Here is an 18,655-nt window from a genome sequence, read left to right as displayed (position 1 = left end):
GCAAAAGCCCGTTTCGATGTGGCCCAGGAGAGCAGGTGTTGAGCTCTTTCCATGGTTAGACTGCACATCACACAGTAGCCTAAGATGATTGAGGTTTGATATCCAATTTAAGTTATTGTTTCTTGTGCTGGTGGGTGATGGAATGGATGAGCTGGTAGATGAAAATGTAGCGGAAAAAGCAGGCCAATAGCGTATTTCTGACAAAGCCTTGATACAACTTATTTTTCTTTTCTTCAACTAAAATTTGAAAAGTGTACCCTCTTCTTGATTTCGTGATACCGCAGGCTTGTTTTACAAATAACTTATCTTAACGGCAGAAAAAATATTTGAATACTTTTCCAGAAAAAAAATTGGAAAAAATACAGTTTTAAATAAAAGAATAGTATACTATAATGTCATAAACTCGTCTATTGTATAAAATATACTCACACTATGTATGATCGAGCACCCAGACCGACAGCAAATTATATTGTGGGCAGCACAAAAGACAATGTTGGTCCAGGTTCTTACGATGTCCCTACACCCAGGTAGGCATTTTTTGTAGTGTGTTTGCTTTGTGATATTTATTGTTTATTTGCATCAGGTAATAATCAGACAAGAATATCCATATTCAAATTACAAAAACAATACACAAATAAAAGGCATAAGCCATCGTAGTATACAAACATATGCGGTGCAAAAGTATTTGAAATGAAATTCCCAGCTCATTTTGTTCATACAACCAACCAGTAAGATTTTATGTCAGCAAACGATTGATATCTTTGTGCCATGGCAGTGATCAAGGTTAAGCAACAGCATGCATAGCCTTATTGTAATGAAGACAGTAGTTTAATTTACGACAGCAGCCAGACCTGATCAGGGAAGCAACAATACAGTTTGATGACTATTCACATCTTCTAACAAAAGAAAAAACATATTTCTGTACTAATGCATCGAACGTTATAATGTTTATTTAAACATTAAACTCTTTAAAATATTTAAAAAACAATCTGGCAATAAATTGTTGTGAAATTTGAACATAAAAAGACCAATTTCCAGTTCGAACAATTGCTCAATTGATAGCGGGATCTTACTACAACTATCATTGTTGGGACGAAAAATATCACGAAATTTGTCACAGAACTTTTGAAGTTTTTTAGATAAGTCCTTTGTTGCCATATTCCAAGTGGTAATGCATTAATGCAATACCCCAGGTTGCTTACAATTAAAGAATGTGTTGTTCAATTCCTTGTAAGCTCATAAACTGTAATGAAACTGTGTAAAATAATTTTGTTTGTGTTGCTCACATAACTTGTTTTTAATTATCACTATGTCCAATTCTTGCTTTGGAACTGTCGGCTGCTGCCCAAATATTGTTCATCCACTTAGAGTACTTCTACAGTATACTGTATTATATATCGTGGCCCAACAAATCATCAAGCAACGGTTTATTGAATAACGCCGACATTAATTGACCCAGTATATGCGGACATCTTGTTCGTATAATATTTATTGTCAATGTTCCTCTTTATAACAGTGGCTCAATAACTTTTCAGTGTAAAGTCGTTTTTGATGAATTGCTACAACACCATGAAAGCTGCATGCTGTTTATGTGATTCAAGTGTGAATCACCTAAGATTGTAGTAGCCTAGTTGATTTGTCACTCTAACTTTTAAAACATTAATATTATTATTTGGGCCAAATGTATAACGTATTCAGATGCTGAGTGTATTTTAATGATAAATTAATTTTATGTTCTTCTATGCAACTCTATTTGTAGGACTAATAGTTTTGTCACTGTGCAGTAACTTGTTTTTAGTTGTCTTATAATTTTGATTGCAGTGTGAAATGGACGAAATCAGATGGGTATGCTCCCTTTCAGTCGATGTCAGGCAGAGAAACAGTGTTTCATGTCGGCGATTCTGTGGTAGCTGCCCCTGGACCTGGAGCATATGACCCAAAGTATTTGCTTTGCTTTTTTATTTGTTTTTGTTCTCTTTGTATCAACACGATGTGCCAGCCTTCTCAACAGACTTTTCAAACTTATATTTCAGTGCAGTTAAATTTAAAAACATCTTGTTTGTGATACCCTTCTGCACAACTTTTTGGTGGCATTTGAGTTTGTATGACTACATGCCTTTCAAGTTATTTGGATTTTAGTGAAAATATGTTGCCTGGTTAACTGATTGACATGCTGTGAAGATTATTCATTCTGATTTGGTACATAGCCACTGACTGCGCAGCTGGCAACACAGGTTTACACTGATCGTATAAACCTACTGTAGTTACTAGCTTGGCACTTGACTATGTGGAAGTTGAAAAATACCGTAATTTGTCTCCAAGATGGGCGATGTTTTCTGAAACAATCTAAATTACACATTGCAGCACTATGCTTGTTTCAAGTTGACTGACCATGATTTTTTTAGTTCAATCACACGCGAAAAGTGTTGCATTGTTGCAACCGCTCGATTTATTGGTTTTGATCCATATTCTTACACAAATACAACAGTAGATTGACTGCTACTGTGAAGATTTCACAGCAAATCATTGGTTTAACAGAATCGGCTCCAACCCTTGCATTGTAAGAATGAACGAGCTTAGGTTAAAAATTAGGCTACAAGCTCAAACTATTTAAAATAGATAAGTACAGTGTGATTCTTGTGCAATTCATACAAAACCATTGCTTTTCAGGTTTGTACAAGAGCATTCAGTTGGAGGTCGATCTCTTGCGAACAGATCCAATAGATTCAGCGAATTGCCAGTCACTAGCGGCCTTACCCCTGGCCCGGGTCGATACAACCTCTCAAAGAAAAGCGATTGGGTTAAATCTCCTGTTAAGCCTAACATTACTGTAGTTCCACCTTCTGTAAGTATTTAATTAATTAACTTTTGTTTTTGTGGACACAATAAAGCTACAATATGGTGTCTGATAAGTACCCAAAATACTCTATTTGCTCTCCATATCCAGAATGCTTTACTACCTAGAAATGTCTATACCGTAGGCTACCCCTAGATACGATATCGATAGGCCTCAGGTGCACTATGTCAGTACTGTTTTGTATAGGAAGGTTGGTAACAAATGTCACTTTTGGTGTCATATGGGAATGAAAAACGCAAGAATCTGACGTAAATCAAGCAACAGCACGGCATTGAGGCCTATTACGATACAAAAGAAATGCAAACGCTTTCGGCTATATTACATCGGTCGGTCCAGGGCCGTTGACAGGATTTCTCGGGCCCGGTACCAATTTATTTTCGGGCCCCCTTCGGCCTTCATCGACTATGTTATGAAAATAAAGGTTGTGTACAAACTTTTATTGATGTCGTTTAAGCATGGTCATTTAACAAATCTTGCGCAATCTTAAAATTTCTTGAACCGCAAAACTTACTATCTCTATCTAGCGGTTGCTTTTTTGAACTTTTATTTGTCACATGGCGCTAGAGTATTCTAGGCTCACCAGAAGAGAATTTACAGCAAAGGTAGTGCAGACAGTCAGAAAGTTTTCAATTTGATTTGGGAAAGGTGTTTGGGCCTCGATCAAACATTTGCTAATTGCTGCAATCTGAAAAGCGGTTTTGTGCAGTTTTTAATGCAGTGAAATGCAATTTTTAGTGCAGAAACAGGGATAGCAATCTTCTTACCTGTGCCATTTCAGTTTGAGTTTAAACAAATATTAACCTGTTTATGTTGAAATTCGTGTTTCGGGTAATATTCATGGTTAGGGAAATCACTATACTAGACTAAACTAAATTCTTATTTTACTGTTTGGTGGCTGAAGTGGCTATTTGACCACCAGAAAGCTGAAGTGCAGTGCTGTGTAAAGCCCTTTGTGGGCCCCCGGGGCCAAAATAATTTTGAGCCCCTTATTGGCAAGCAGACTTATGATAATATAGTGTGCATGTTAACTGCACTGATATGGAAAGGTGGTTAACTTCACTAGAGTTTCTCACCAGTTGAGAAAATAATACAAATGTAAATAAGAGCAAACACAGGTCTATCAAGTCATAGCTACACCTTTGCTTGCAATGAAAGCCAAAAGTGTTAACGATTTCTAAACATACTGGCAACGGTCATGAAGCGTATGGGTCATTCAACCCAGATCTTATATCACACAGTAGAAGCTGGTATCAAAATTTGACATGCTTATCACATTGAGTTCATACAATTTTTTACATCGGACAAGAATTGACAAAATTATGAGAATTTTAAATTGGTTACCTACATTTGGAAGCAATTTTTTCCAAAAATTACAATTGGCATTTGAAATTTCACTAACCTATTATTTTTAAATGTATATATAGCCATAACATAGCAAAACAGTTTAGAAGTGCAAAAAAAAAGTGAATTCACAAATGCTTTAACAAACAACATTTTAACACTTTCACCAAGTGGTAATTATGTTTTGCCTTATAGGATCGCCGAGGTGGAGGCTGACTTGGTGACCTCATAAGGTCTTTCGCTTCTTTCCTATCTCACTTTTATGTAATGTATAATACCACTTGTACCAGTGCATTTGATGTGATATTTTGTGAAAAAAAATAAACCAGTGATTGATTGATTAAATCACTCACCTATACAATACTTTCAAAAAGCTAACAAGTACCCAATCAAAATGCTAACAGGAAAACTCAAGTGTACTCAAATGTGCATAATCAGGAACTTAAGTACGATAAAAACAATGGTTTACCAATCTAGTGATATACTTTCAATTCACAACAGAACAGTGTTAATCCATAACAGTACAGAATGGCGTACATGGTTTATTAACTAGGCCTACTCACACAAGATACACTATTATTAGAAACCTGTTGTTAATCATGCTATATTTCACTAAAACATTTTTTTTATTAATTGCCTTATTTTTGGAACATCGTGGTTGCTGAATTTAAGAAGCACAATTATTATGAGCAGCAGTTGCTGTAATCTAACTGTTGAATTAACTTTTCTACATGTAATTATTTTTTCATATGCAAACACCATTGGTCATGCTAAAAACAGTTGTTATTGAAATGGTGCATGAGTGCTGACTTATGTAGATGAAGTTTAATAACTTCATCACATGTTGCAACTACTTCACAGGAATCACAGCATACATAAGAAAATTACTATGATCTTTAACAAAACGGAGCAATATTTACAGTGTAACACTAGTTAATAGGTTTCTAGGTAAGGTCTAACAGCTTCATCACTCACTGACAACTTTGCAGTACTCAGAAAGCCTTCATAGGTTACTGGTGCTTAATGAAATGTTATAATGCTTACTGCACAATACCGGCTAACTACTACCTAGTTAAACTTTTATAACTTCATAAACAATCATCAACCCTGCAGTGTACAGAACACAGCAGAAATATAACTAATAGTAAACACAGGTCTATCAAGTTATAGCTTCATCTTTGCTTGGAATGAAAGAAATGAAACATAAAGCAGCAACGATTTGAAATCACAAACAAAATACTGGCAACTGTCATAAAATACATATTATACTGGTATCTAAATGTAATATGCTGGTTACACTTGCTGATAGCTACCTCTGTAAAGTCAGGGATATTTATAATTGCGGGATTGTAAATGCTAAAAATGAAATGCTAATTAATCTATGAGAAATGCTATTTTGTTTACTGTTCACAATTTTTTAGCAATAAACAAAATATGACTGCACAAATGGAATAGGCTACAAATAAGACAAACATTTTTATGGCCTACAGTTAAAGACAGGTTAATTGATTATATATCATACCTATTACACTACTCAATGTTCGCTTATTACTTGCTAACCTTTGACTTTGAGGTCAGTTTTTGAATTGTTTGTCTTACTTTTGGTGGTCGTTCTTAAGCTTGTGGCCTGCTGGTCACTTTATCTGGTTCTTACCACAGCAATTAAAGACATGGGTAAAAATCGCATTAAATGCTTCATGGTTTCCGGTACATTCAAGGTTTAACATTTGGCTCAACATAACTTTTGAAAAAAAAAACTATGCAAAGAGCTTGGAGAAAAACATTCCCTTGTTTGGAACATCTGCAAAACTTTTGCAGCACGTCTGCACCATTGCTAATCATGTAAACGAATGTATTCCAATTGCAATAACGGCAAAGCAAAGTTTGCTAGGTTCTGACAAACCTCCATGTTCAGCCATTTCAAAGAATTCCTCTTTGAGAGTCTTGTTTATCTGAAATGTTCAAAGCAAGAATGTCGGTAGTTCAAACAAGACATCTTCTTTATGAAATGCTGAATGAAATCTTGGTACATAGCAAGGTTACACCATTCTAGAACTAGATTACCGGTTGTAAACCAGTAACATTCACTTTGAAGTAAAGCTTAAAAAAACAAAACACCCTGTAAAACCAAAACGTTAAGCTAAAAGTGCAACAGCCTTAATGCAGCTTCTGACACTTCAAAAAATACTTTTACCTTGCAAGTTATACCGGTAGATGTAGAAAAAATATTTTATTGTTAAATGGGATATCAATAGACCAACCATACTTTAAGCTAGTCCAGTATTACAAAAAGTATTTCATGTGTCTTGTTTACTTATTGGCAGACTTCAAAATCAATCGTACCTGACTCTTAAAGTTTATGCTAACGAGAAGCTAACCTACGCACAAAACATGAACGCTTTCACCTTATGCTAAAGAAAGGTTTCAATCTATGCTTTTGCAAAATTTAGACAAGGCATTGCAATTAAGTTATGCAAATGTCTTATATAATTTGCCCATTTATGACAATCATTTTAAAATGAGCTGTCTACTTCGTGGTTTAACCTATAACAGTAGCACACAAAGTATGGTGACCCTACCACTACCAGTGTATAAAGCGATTTCAGTTCAACAGTTGCCAATTCCAAAGTTTTACCACAAAATACGAAAAAATAAACAGCCAAACTAATTAGAACACATTTATCTTAAACACACCTTTGTAGGAATTGGGCCTGTCTTGATTTCAAGTATTCAATTCAGGCCTCGAAATTCGTTTTTGTTGACCGCGGACAAACGTGTCCGGTCTGAGCAGCTATCTCGGGGGACAAATTAAGTCTCACGACGGACACACGAGTTTTAGCGTCGATCGTCATGCTTTATCAGTTTATCTTGATAATTCTTCGCCATTTGAAAAGACCAACGACGTGCGTTTGAAGAGTCAAAGCGCTGCGTAGCTGCTTAATACGCCGCATATCTGATTAACTTCTACCGAACGAGGTTGTGTAGCTTCTTGCGTCACAATACTCTGGACACGAGTCGGAAAACTTCTACACTAACGCTACTATTTTCTGCTGTGCAAAGTTTCACTAGGATTTTTTTCTTTAAGTTTATTTTTGCGTGTCATGTGGGCGAAAGTGAATTTTCCCTGGACCTTTTTTTTTCTTACTGTACGTAATACCAAAACTTAACAAATTTTGCTGCATCTTGCTGTAATAGCCTACTCGTATAAGCTAATTTTGTAACCAACCTTGGCTTATCAATATTACTCGATCAAAGCCAGACATTGTGACGTAAGACTTGAACTAAGCTGCTCGTGATTGCTGTAGAAAAATCGTACCGTACTCCTATCGATTCTTAGCGAAGAATTAACCTTTGTTACGCTGATTCGATGTCATCAATCGTTGAAGCAACGTAAAAATCGAAAGTTTTCCTGCTTGAATGGAAGCTGAAGATATCGTACAGTATTTTAATTTTCTAGAGGCGCGCTAGAATGCGCGAGAAATTATATTCTCGCAAGTCGCAACAATTGTTCGACGTTCGTGCTAGTAATAAAATTGAACATAAAATTGAGCTATGCAATGACGATTTGTATCGCTAGTTCCTATGTTATTTCTCGGCGGACAAATATGACCGATCTAGATGGTACTTCCGTGGACATCACATGCTGTGACGGCGGACATGACCGCCGTGTCCGCCGTGAATTTCGAGGCCTGCAATTGCAACCAACCTGTTTTATTTCAAATACAGGTAATTTTACTAATGTTGTCACATTTTAACTTTTCAAGATAATGTGGTTTTTAGAGATGTTTTGGTATAAGGGCCCAGCATCTCATTAGTACCGGGCCTAAATTATCTTGTCAATGAACAAGTAGGCTACACGCAGTAAACTTTAACAACTAAAAAACAGAATGTTACTGAAACGCAAAAGTCAATTACCTGTGGGCCCCCTGAAATTTTATCACAAAATAACGACCAAGATAATGTGGTGATTTTAGAGATATTTTGATATAAGGGCCCAGGCCCAGCATCTCATTGGTACCGGACCTAAATTATCTTCTCAATGGAAGTACACACAGTAAACTTTAGCAGCTAAAAAACATGTTGTCACTGACACGCAAAAGTCTATTACTAGTAGGCCCCCTGAGATGGTGGGCCCAGTACCCAGAAGGGGGCCCGGTACTTTACCATCTGACGGCTGAAATAGCAGTTTTAACCTCTGATGGCAATTCCTTCAGATCTGATTATATTAAGATCTTGATTATGTTTGAAGTCGCGGGGAATTTTTAAAATCCGGGCCCCTTAAATATTCCGGGCCCGGGTCCAAAAGTACCACCTAGACCCCCCTGTCAACGCCCCTGGGTCGGTCATACATCTAGGTCGGCAGCCTACATACGAAAATTTTGACAGGTTTTGATTTTTATTTGTGTCATAATAATGATGCCATGATGTTGCTTGTTTTGTTTTTTTTGCTTATTGTTGGGTCTAATACACTTTACAACCACATCAACCTTTTTCAGATAAAAGTATGTCACCTGTTTTCTATTTCATAATAATAATGTTAAGTTAAATAATAACATAGGAGCAAAATGGTTGGAACGCCTGGTTAATCTAATCAAAAAATAAAGAGCCCAAAATGTAGATACCAAACGCATGTTCAGCAAACAAACGTTTCGAAAACTATACTGTCTTCATCTTCAGTGTTATATATGCATATGATAACACTGTTATAACACATTTATAGCACATTTATAACAGCGAAGATGAAGACAGTATAGTTTTCGAAACGTTTGTTTGCTGAACATGAGTTTGGTATCTACATTTTGGGCTCTTTATTTTTGATTAAATAATAACAATTTTATAAGATCATAATTTTACTACCTGGTTACTTTTCTATTTGCATAAGGTTAGTTTAGCCTATAGAAGAAGTCATCTTCATCGTAACAACATCTAACTTTTTTAATATTTTATTGACTTTTAGCCAGAAAAAGTTGGCAAAGTTCTTATAACGAGCCGTGTGAGGTATCAGCGCAAACCAGACGCTCCTTCAATACCGAGCCCTGGCCAGGCGTATGGATATGAAGAAATTGAGAACGGAACTTTAAGAAAGCAGGTTAATCGCATACGAACTTGCAATGTAGCAATGTGCAACTTTGTTACATTAGTAGAAGAACGAAAGTTCGCAAGTGTTGAAGTTCTGCAATCGAAGCATGACGAACTTTGAATTACTTGATGATTTTCCACGGTTTCTGACTTTATGAGATAAACACGTTGGTACAAAAATCAAACTAGGTGCTTATGGTTTTATGGTTTATTTTTAGTTAGATTATATCCATATGGTTTTGACGAACTAAGGCGAATTGGAATGGTGCTGAAATCACGTTTTCTTCGCTAAAAGAATACGAAGATTGCCTTGAAACAGTTTCTGTAATAGACAATTTTCTTTAAGTAGCCTACGTAAAAAATAAAAGTAGCCTACAGGACCTACGTGAGAAACTATGGAAATAACAAAGTTTTGTTTTTTTATGTTTCAGGCTCCTCCACCGACGGATGAAAGCTTGGGACCTGCTTATTACAAGTAATTGCTGTAAATTTTTGTTATTCCAATGCAATTTAGCATTTGTCTGAAATTATTTTTGAAATACTTCGGCAGCCATTTAATCAACATCTTCCGTTTTCAAGCGACTCTTGCTGAAAAAAAATGGTACCATTTCTCTATTCAGTGATTCCCAACTTTTAGAATGACAGACTGAAAATTTCGAAGCGTTACTTTTAACCATATGAAATTTACAACTTCACTTTTAGTATTTTTTCTCTAAAAACGATAGAACCCCGTTAAAGCTTTCCGCAGATGCTAAGGAGTACGTGAACCCACGGGTAGGCTATGTTTGAGATCCATTCTTATCATCTTTCTTAGACCACAGAAAGTGGATTAGTAGGCTACTTGAGCGGACTACTCAGTAAGTTAGTTGCCAGACTCCACCGCCACTCCGGGTGTTCAAGAAACTTATGCCATCGTCTCCTGGGTGCAACTTCACGACTATAGCTTATGTGCATTTTGATTATTTGCTTTGCTGTTGCTACGTGGCCACAAAATTTTGTTGCCAGAAAAATTCCATACTAGCCTATGGCTTTGAAAACGACTTGCTTATAACTTACTTAACAATTGCGTTGGCGTCAACATTAGGCATCAAAACTCAGTAAGACATGGTTTAGTTATTTTACGGTAGTTGATCATTACGTTTTATCATTTATCAACAATTGTGCTTTCAAATCAAAACGTTGTGAATTGCCGTACATCTAATTATTACTGAAATAGTATTTCAAAACATGTAATTTTATTCACCTTTTCCCGTTCATTAGCATGCTGGTATATCACTTACTGTAGCTTGTATTATCTTTTTCACCCGGATATTGTAATGACAAAAAGTAAAGTGATATGAGTGTATGTTATTGCTTCAAGATTGCCTTCAGCGTAGGATACGTTGTAGATTTTAACTTTTTAATTTTGTTTTAGTAGCTGCCGACAATTGTTCAGATATTAAAGGCTTGGGTTGCTTTCGCCAAAAAGTTAAATAAACTGGTTGTAATTGCAGCGCAAGTCAAAAGCATACAGCTACTACCAACAAATATAAGGGCGTCCATTTTGGAAATCTCCGCTCAGAACGAATGAAATTTGGCGGCCTTACAGGACCCGGTCCCGGCGAGTACGAACCTTTCCACTCCAAGAGCCAGAATGATATGGCTTCAATAATTAATCCTGATGGAAAAGTGTTTGAATCGAAGCTTCCAAGGTATTGTTAAAATATATGACTAAAGCTTATAATTCAGATTATAAATCACTAGTTATATAAATTGCAACATACACCAGGAGATACTACAGTTGATTGTTGCCACTAGATGTCACGAGAGAACAGAACAAGCTCAGCTGCTGTTTTGTGGAGTAGCTTCCAGGCTGTAGGTTACATGGATGTTTGCTCCTGTTAAATAGCCTATGCGTTAAAAGTGTCTAAGTTAAAACACCTCAATCGGTATCTGCTTACTTGGAGTCACACATTGATACATATTTTACCAATTCATACACAACTTTGTGATATTTATTTTTTGAAAAGGTTATCACTGAGTCTGAGTGACTTTTTGAAGCCACTGTTGAAAAGAAAGATATTTTTGTGTCATTTTCATAAGAACTTGGAAATTTACAAATTTTATAGCTTTGAAATATGAAATGTCATTGCATTTGGAATAAAATTTATGATAAATTGTTTGGTTAGGTATCATGAGATAGTTGTACAAGAAGAAGAGAGAAAGGGAGTGCCAGGCCCGGGAAAGTATGATGTTGGGGGACAATTTGCTAAGAAACCAGCTCCTGTCAACATCGAGGGCCTTGAAGTTGAGCATCCCCCTTTTATGACTCAAGCTAAAAGGTTGGTGGTCTAATTAAGATACAATGATAGTTTCGCACACATAAAAGCTATTAGTAGGCTTTCACCACTCGGCTGCAATGGTGCGAGCCAAGGTTCGACGTTCGTAAGGCTGCCGGTTCGACACCGCTCAAGAGCATGTGGCTGTGTCTTTGGCAAGATATTTAAAGGCACGTTGTTGATTGAGGAGTGGCGTCCCTTCGACTATAGCTCTTGATTTCTCTCATGTATGTGCAGTACGCTACTCTAGAGAGAAATGTTTAAGGCTCTTCTTAGGGCTATGGCCTACTGAACTGAATAGGCTCAAGGCCGACTTGCGTTTAATTTTCTCCCCTGAAAAACGCAAGTGTGTTGTGCGCAAAATAAAAACAATTTGTTAACTCCTAAATAACATAAAAGCTAAATTAAGATCTTCTTCATTTGTCGCACTTGATTCCAAGCATTGAATGCCTCTTAGATGAAAAGTTTTCAAGGTTCTCTGTTGTTTGCTGTGTGTATTACAATTTTGGTAAAGAGGTGACTTTCTTCAACCATTAAACAGATAAAATCAAGCAACCACACGGCATTTAACATAATATATTGAATTGAATATAAACTACGAACGTTTTCGGCCATACACATGTTAGCCCTTTTCAAGTAACGAAAAAATAACTGACTTTACATCTACATTGAAATAAATAATTGATCGAGCTTATTTCAATGTAGATGTAAAATCAGTTATTTTTTCGTTACTAGAAAAAGGCTAACATGTGTATGGCCGAAAACGTTCGTAGTTTATATTCAGTTTAATATATTATGTTAAATGCCGTGTGGTTGCTTGGTTTTATCTGTTATGTGTGTATTAGGTGCATGTTGGTTTTGTCGGTTTGTTGGTTTAAGTAGGTTAATCTTTGTCTGCCTTGGGCACGCTTCCCTTCAATTTTGCCTGTGAGAAAGAGAGATGTTCTAATTTTCCTTTTTGCAGCACGTGTCCTAAAAGATTAAGTTGATTTTCTTTGCTGAAAATTGAATGAGGCTGTTCACCAGGCATTAAATTAAATGATATGAGATGTTCTACTGGTGCAAATTAAGCTAAATTATCACAAGATGTATACAGTGACAATCTGCTTTTATTTCGTCGTTTCGTCAATCAGACACGACTGACTTCTTCAGGGGGCTAGACCAGGTAGTGACTACCTGTCTAGCAGGGCAAAACACAGGACATATTGCTGAAAACAACTAAACATTGCTTTTTCTGCCCGTCCAGGAAATCCTCTGTATTTTTTGAATGCCCACATTTCCAACCCATTTATTCTTTTATTAATTTTTTTATATTTAAAAAATTAGTTAAGATAACACTTTAATGCGCTTTAATGCTCTATACTCTGTAATTTCATTGTGATTTCTCTGAGATATTATATTTTAAGAATATAGTTTTTCCGTGATTTGATTAATTTTTTTTATAGAATGGCATCACATCGAATGAAACGAGTTATTTTCCTTTTGTTGACGTACTATGTCTTCTGCTTAATTTTAACTTTTAATCGCTAGTTCTATTGAAAGTCTTTTGCTTAGCATCGCCGTGTTATCAGGTTTGACGAGCTAAAAGGCATCACTCCTGCTCCTGGTGCTTATAACGATCCAAGGAACGCCCTAGATGCCTTGAAAAAAATCACTGGAATGAAGAGAAGTCCATTCGGGCAAACCGCCGTTCGGTTTCAACCAAAACCAGCAAGATCCAGGACTGTTCCAGGTTTTAAATACAAATACAATGCTTTGTTTTTGACAAATTTGTGGAACAACTGCGTTTTGATATCATTATTGGATTGGTGCCAATATGATGAAATTGTTGATGGTTTATAATACTTTACTTTCAAAAAAATTGTGGAATAAACGTTTCTTGACATCAAGATGATGCCAGAATTAAAAAAAAACACAGACTTTGTTATTGTGTTATTGTTGGAATTTATGCAATATCAAAACTTTTCTTTTGTAATTGTTGAACTTTAGCAGCTCTGGTTATTGATTTTATTTATGTGGTTGGCATCTCTGATCCAATAAAGAAGTCACATTAACTTAACTCGAACCACATTTAGCTTACGGAGTTTTTGTAAAGTTTACAACTTGCAAAAAATACAGCGCGCACTTCCTTTCCATGTTTGGCGACAAAAGCATCAATTTCACGATGGAAATGCTTAAATTTAAAAATGAAGCTCATGTAGACTAGGCATTTATAATTTAATTGTATCAGATGAGGTTTTTCATATTCTAAAATCTAAACAACACAAAACGAAAATAGAATTCTGTCCACTTACGGTAGCCTGCATTAGGCTATGCTTGTGATCACTTAAAGATACATTGAATCACCAAATAATAGTCAAAGTTGATACTAAAATTAGGGGTTTTGTGTTGAGCTCCAGCCAGATGGCTGGGGCGCTCTTGCGAGCGGCCTTCGTTGCCAGCTGCTTTCGGGGCGCTTTGCCACCAGTAGACTTTCGATCGGATGTGTCATCAAACATCCTCTTTTCTGCACTATTCTATTTCTCAAACTCCACCTTTACCTTCTCAAATCAAACACAATTGGCAAATTACTTGTTGACAGGACCTGGTCATTACAATATATTCAACACCGGAATGGCACAGGAGAGCTTGAAACGAGCTTACTTAGAAAGCACAAGGCACGGTTCCTTTGGTACAACATCAGCACGAATCATGCCAATCATACAAAAGCATGAAGTGGCTTTACCTGGACCCTCACACTATCAGGTTGGTGTTGTTTGGGTGTAACTGCACTATAGTCAGAGTTGTTGAGAAGAAAACGAGAAAAATTGCAATAAATCAATAACTAATGATTCAAATATTCTTATAGTAGCTGTAGGCTAAGCTAATACAGTATATCATAACAACAAAAATAGTAACAAATGTACTGCATATCGAGTAAATTAAATAACTATGGATTAATGAATGTTTTGCAGCCGAAACGCAATGAAGAAAGATACAAAAAGCAGCTTACGTCAACGTTTGCGTCACTAAGTGATAGGTTGTCCGCACCTGCAGCTCAGGTATTTTGCTCATGATTACCGTTCGTGGCTTTTGCGCTAAAAGTGAAGCATCCACTATCATAGGCCGTCGTTTCAATCAGTATGCAAGCATAAAAATAAACGTTTTCACTAAACACTGTTTCATTATGTAGACTGTGGAGTAATGGCAGTGGTTTAGAAACTTTGCTGTGTCACAAATATACAAAACCAAGCTGCATTCTAAGTACGGTTATGTTCCTTGGTTTTGTATGTTTCTGGTAGAACAAAGTGAACTCCATTACAAAGATCTATTGTTTTGATACTTCTGCACTTAATTTCTTCAACTAATTTCAAGAAAAGTATTATGGTGAACGGAAGAGCAATGTCAGCTTATAATTGTGTGCTTTTTTCAGAAAGATAAATCTCTCATAAAAGTATAGAAGTTAATATCAGAACGTATGAAAGTATTTGTTATTAGTCATTTTACGTCGCTATAACGTTCAATAAACGCAAAACAATAGTGGATATGTTGCTTTTTATCAGACACAGCAAGAAAACCCACCCCCAGGTTCATATGATGTTGCCAACTCCTTCAAACAGTCACAAGATCGCAAGAATATTCCTCCACCCAGGACGAAGGAAGCTTTTCTGCGGAACAGAGCTTTTCTTTCCAGCTCTGATAGGTTCGCTTTACCACGTGATGTTCCTATCAACCAACCGGAAAAAGGAACACCGGGCCCAGGCAAGCAATCACCTACCTTCTTTCACTTGCAGTCAAATAAAGTTTAATTTAGTAGTTCCAAGCCTGGGGACCATGAAGCCCTTTGGTGGTCCGTCGAAAGTTTTGGACGGTCCAAGGTGTGATTTTAGAAAAAAAATACTAACACTTAAAACACCTAAATTTATAACTTTACGAGTGAATTTGGTAAAGGTTAATTCACTAACGACGGTTAGATGCACCGACAGTGGATCGTTTACGGGGCCGAATAAGCTAACCGTCATTAGTGAATCGAGAATCAGTTTGTGTAAAGTTCATCTATGAATCAGTAATTGTCGATTCTAATCAGCGGATTACGGTTGATAGATAAGGGGCAAAAATCAAAAATATGCCTGTCTTTCACCTTTTAAAACTCCTTTCTGCTATTTGACGAAAACTCGAGGACGAAGCTGGTAATGATTTGATCATGTTTAAGGTTCATGCAACATCCTATAGCAGTGGTTCCCAACCTGGGGTTCGCGGACCCCTTGGGGTCCGTGAGAAAGCATTTTGGGGTCCGTGATTACCTTGACGAATTTTGGGGAAAAAAAAGTTCTATATGCACGGATAGAGCACCAGCTATGCTCGGAAACAAATCCGGATTTGCTGCTTTAGTAAAAAACGAAGCTCCTCGCGTGGTTGTTACCCAATACTTCTTGCACAGGTACGCCTTAGCAGGAAAAACTTTACCAGCAAGCCTCAAAGAAATTCTGACGAATTGCGTGAAAGTTGTTAATTTCATCAAAAGCAGAGCTGTAAACCACCGTACTTTTAAAGCGCTCTGTCAAGAAGTAGGGTCAGATTACGAAGTACTTTTGTATCATTCTGAAGTACGTTATTTAGAGAAGCTTTAAAACGACTGCAGCAGCTAAAAAATGAGGTATCAACTCTTTTGAAAGCAAAACGAAGTCCCCTCTCAAAATTGTTTGAGAGTAAAAGTTTTCTATGCGGCATGGCCTACTTAGCCGATATTTTTGGTCATATTAACAACGTTAATCGTGGCATTAAAGGACCAGGTGTGACAATAATTGATGCACCTAAAAAACTGAAAGCGTTTTTAGCCAAGTTGCCGGTTTGGAAACGCAGATTGGAAGCAGGTAATTACGTTAACTTTTCAATGTTAGAAGATCTTATCTTGATGGATGAAACTCAAAGAGAATGTACTCTTTTGATCTCTATGAGAGAAAAAATTTGCGCTCACTTGAAACCCTGCAAATCTCATTTCAACGTTATTTTAATTTAGAACACCTGCCGAACGAAGTTGAAACATGGATTCGAAATCCTTTTCTTTTTGACTTGAACAACATTAGCGATGACGATCTCAGTGAAGATGACCTAATTGATTTGAGATCAAAAGAGTTATTACGAATTGAATTTCATTAAAAAACTGATGAAGTATTTTGGTGCTCACAACTGCAAACCCACCCATTCTTGGCAAAGCAAGAGATTATTGTTTTGTTACCATTCATAACCACTTACCTTGCAAGGCAGGATTCTCAGCTCTTGTTACAATAAAAACTAAACATCGAAATCGCCTGGACGTTGAAGATGACATGCGTGTTGCATTGTCAAAAACTCAAGCACAATTCAGTCGTTTAGTTCAGGAAAGGCAACAACAGACCTCTCATTAAATTTGCTTACGTTGAAAAAGTTTCGGCATGGCACTTTGGGTCACCTTAATATTCAAATACTGCTGACATTTCTAGAACGATTCATTCATTTTCTTATTTGAGCAACTGTTTAGCCTGATATTTGCCGCAGGAGTCATAGCGGCAATGCAATATGACACAGAACAGTAGTTGAGTGGCATAATTATTACAATAGTCAATAGTATGTTAATTGAGTTTCAGGCAAAATTTAGGTAGGGGTCCGCAGAATTAATAATTTGTCTAAAGGGGTCCGTGACAACAAAAAGGTTGGGAACCACTGTCCTATAGTCATCAGAAATGCAATTTGTATTAAACATTGTACCAATGTATTCACATGGATAAGGTTGCGGTTAATTGCTTATATGTAATTTGTAAACACACAGGAGCCTACCAACAAGACACTAAAGAAAAAGTTAAACTTGCTGTCATGGCGTCAAAAGATGATCGCTTCAGACAGGTTTGTAATTATTTTTGTTACCAAAAATAAAGTTACTACGAAGTGATGTTAGATGTTGTGTGACTTTGGTGAAGGCAAGTAGCTTAACTATATTTTCTTTAGTTCGCTCTGCTTGACTTTTTGTATGGCATTGAGCACTTTTTTCGTGGTGTTAATAATAGTCTGTTTATCGTAAGGTTTTAAATACAGGCCTAAGATCTATATAGGCCTACTGTATTTGAATGTGGACGTTATGTGCGTTTTATCTTATTGCTGCAGATGAGGAAAAATGATGTTCCAGGTCCAGGTACATACGAGTTAAGTCCTTTGATGGCGAACACTTTACTCAAAGGCACATTTAACGCCACCCTTCACAACCCAGTTGCGCCGGCACTTGAAGCAGAAAGAACAGCAACAGCAAAACAAGCCTTCCTGCTTGGTGTTTAGACTCTCGTTTATAGCTACTATAGGCCTATGTGTTTTCGCATTGTTCTACAAACATGGTATGCTTTAATATATTTCGGACAAAAAGTTACCTTCGAATGTTGTCGCTTTAGATCACATTAAAACTACTCAGAATCTTCAACAATTTGTCACAATTGCTGCGAGTGCGGACGTTGTATGAGATTTCCATTTCTTGTTTAGAAGGTGAAATTGCATTACCGTAGGCTTTTGACGGTCTGTCATTTGGTGTAGCTATTTAACGTATTGCCTACTGTACTATCGATCAAACTGGAACATCATTGTACATCGAGGGCTGTATCAGCCATGATACCTACAGAGAGAGAGAATACAATGAAAACAGATTTTGCTCTCATTACCTTTTCACATTCATTTTTCATGTTACCCTTACAGAATAAAGATGTCCATTTCAAAACTATTCCTTCAGAGTTTCAATTTATTTTTACCACGTTCTCCCTTGATAGCAAACTGATGCGTGTGCGCAAAAATCGCTGTCTGCAAACGTTGAATCAACGTAAAAAACAACTGATTTTTGTTGGGAGCATGTCATCGACTCCAACCGTGTTGACTTGCTTCTGGACAACTTTGGTGGCTTATCAAGCTCACGTGTGCTCTATGAATGTACGTCATCAGGTTCATGTCAATCAAACTCTCACACAAGCGTCTTTGCAAGACACTCAGGTCGATGTCAAAGGAAGAGACGTGGGGATACACTTCTCGCAGGCAGTTAGGCTCTTAGAGGACGACCTAGTTGCCA

General features: G+C 36.8%; 1 protein-coding gene across 1 annotated transcript; it reads left to right on the top strand.

Annotated features, from left to right (window-relative positions):
* Positions 1-346: 346 nt before the first annotated feature.
* Positions 347-18,316, top strand: LOC145768560 (sperm-tail PG-rich repeat-containing protein 2-like). Its single transcript, XM_082580086.1, has 13 exons — positions 347-527; positions 1,822-1,941; positions 2,671-2,845; positions 9,156-9,287; positions 9,709-9,752; positions 10,771-10,968; positions 11,446-11,598; positions 13,167-13,327; positions 14,177-14,340; positions 14,550-14,636; positions 15,138-15,336; positions 17,384-17,457; positions 17,716-18,316. Exons 1-13 carry the CDS (start codon positions 433-435, stop codon positions 17,881-17,883), a joined length of 1,770 nt encoding a protein of 589 aa, XP_082436212.1. The 5' UTR covers positions 347-432; the 3' UTR covers positions 17,884-18,316.
* Positions 18,317-18,655: the final 339 nt, after the last annotated feature.

Source organism: Aplidium turbinatum, chromosome 4, assembly GCF_918807975.1.
Source record: "Aplidium turbinatum chromosome 4, kaAplTurb1.1, whole genome shotgun sequence".
Taxonomy (NCBI): domain Eukaryota; kingdom Metazoa; phylum Chordata; class Ascidiacea; order Aplousobranchia; family Polyclinidae; genus Aplidium; species Aplidium turbinatum.
This window is presented reverse-complemented; position numbering and strand designations above follow the sequence as displayed.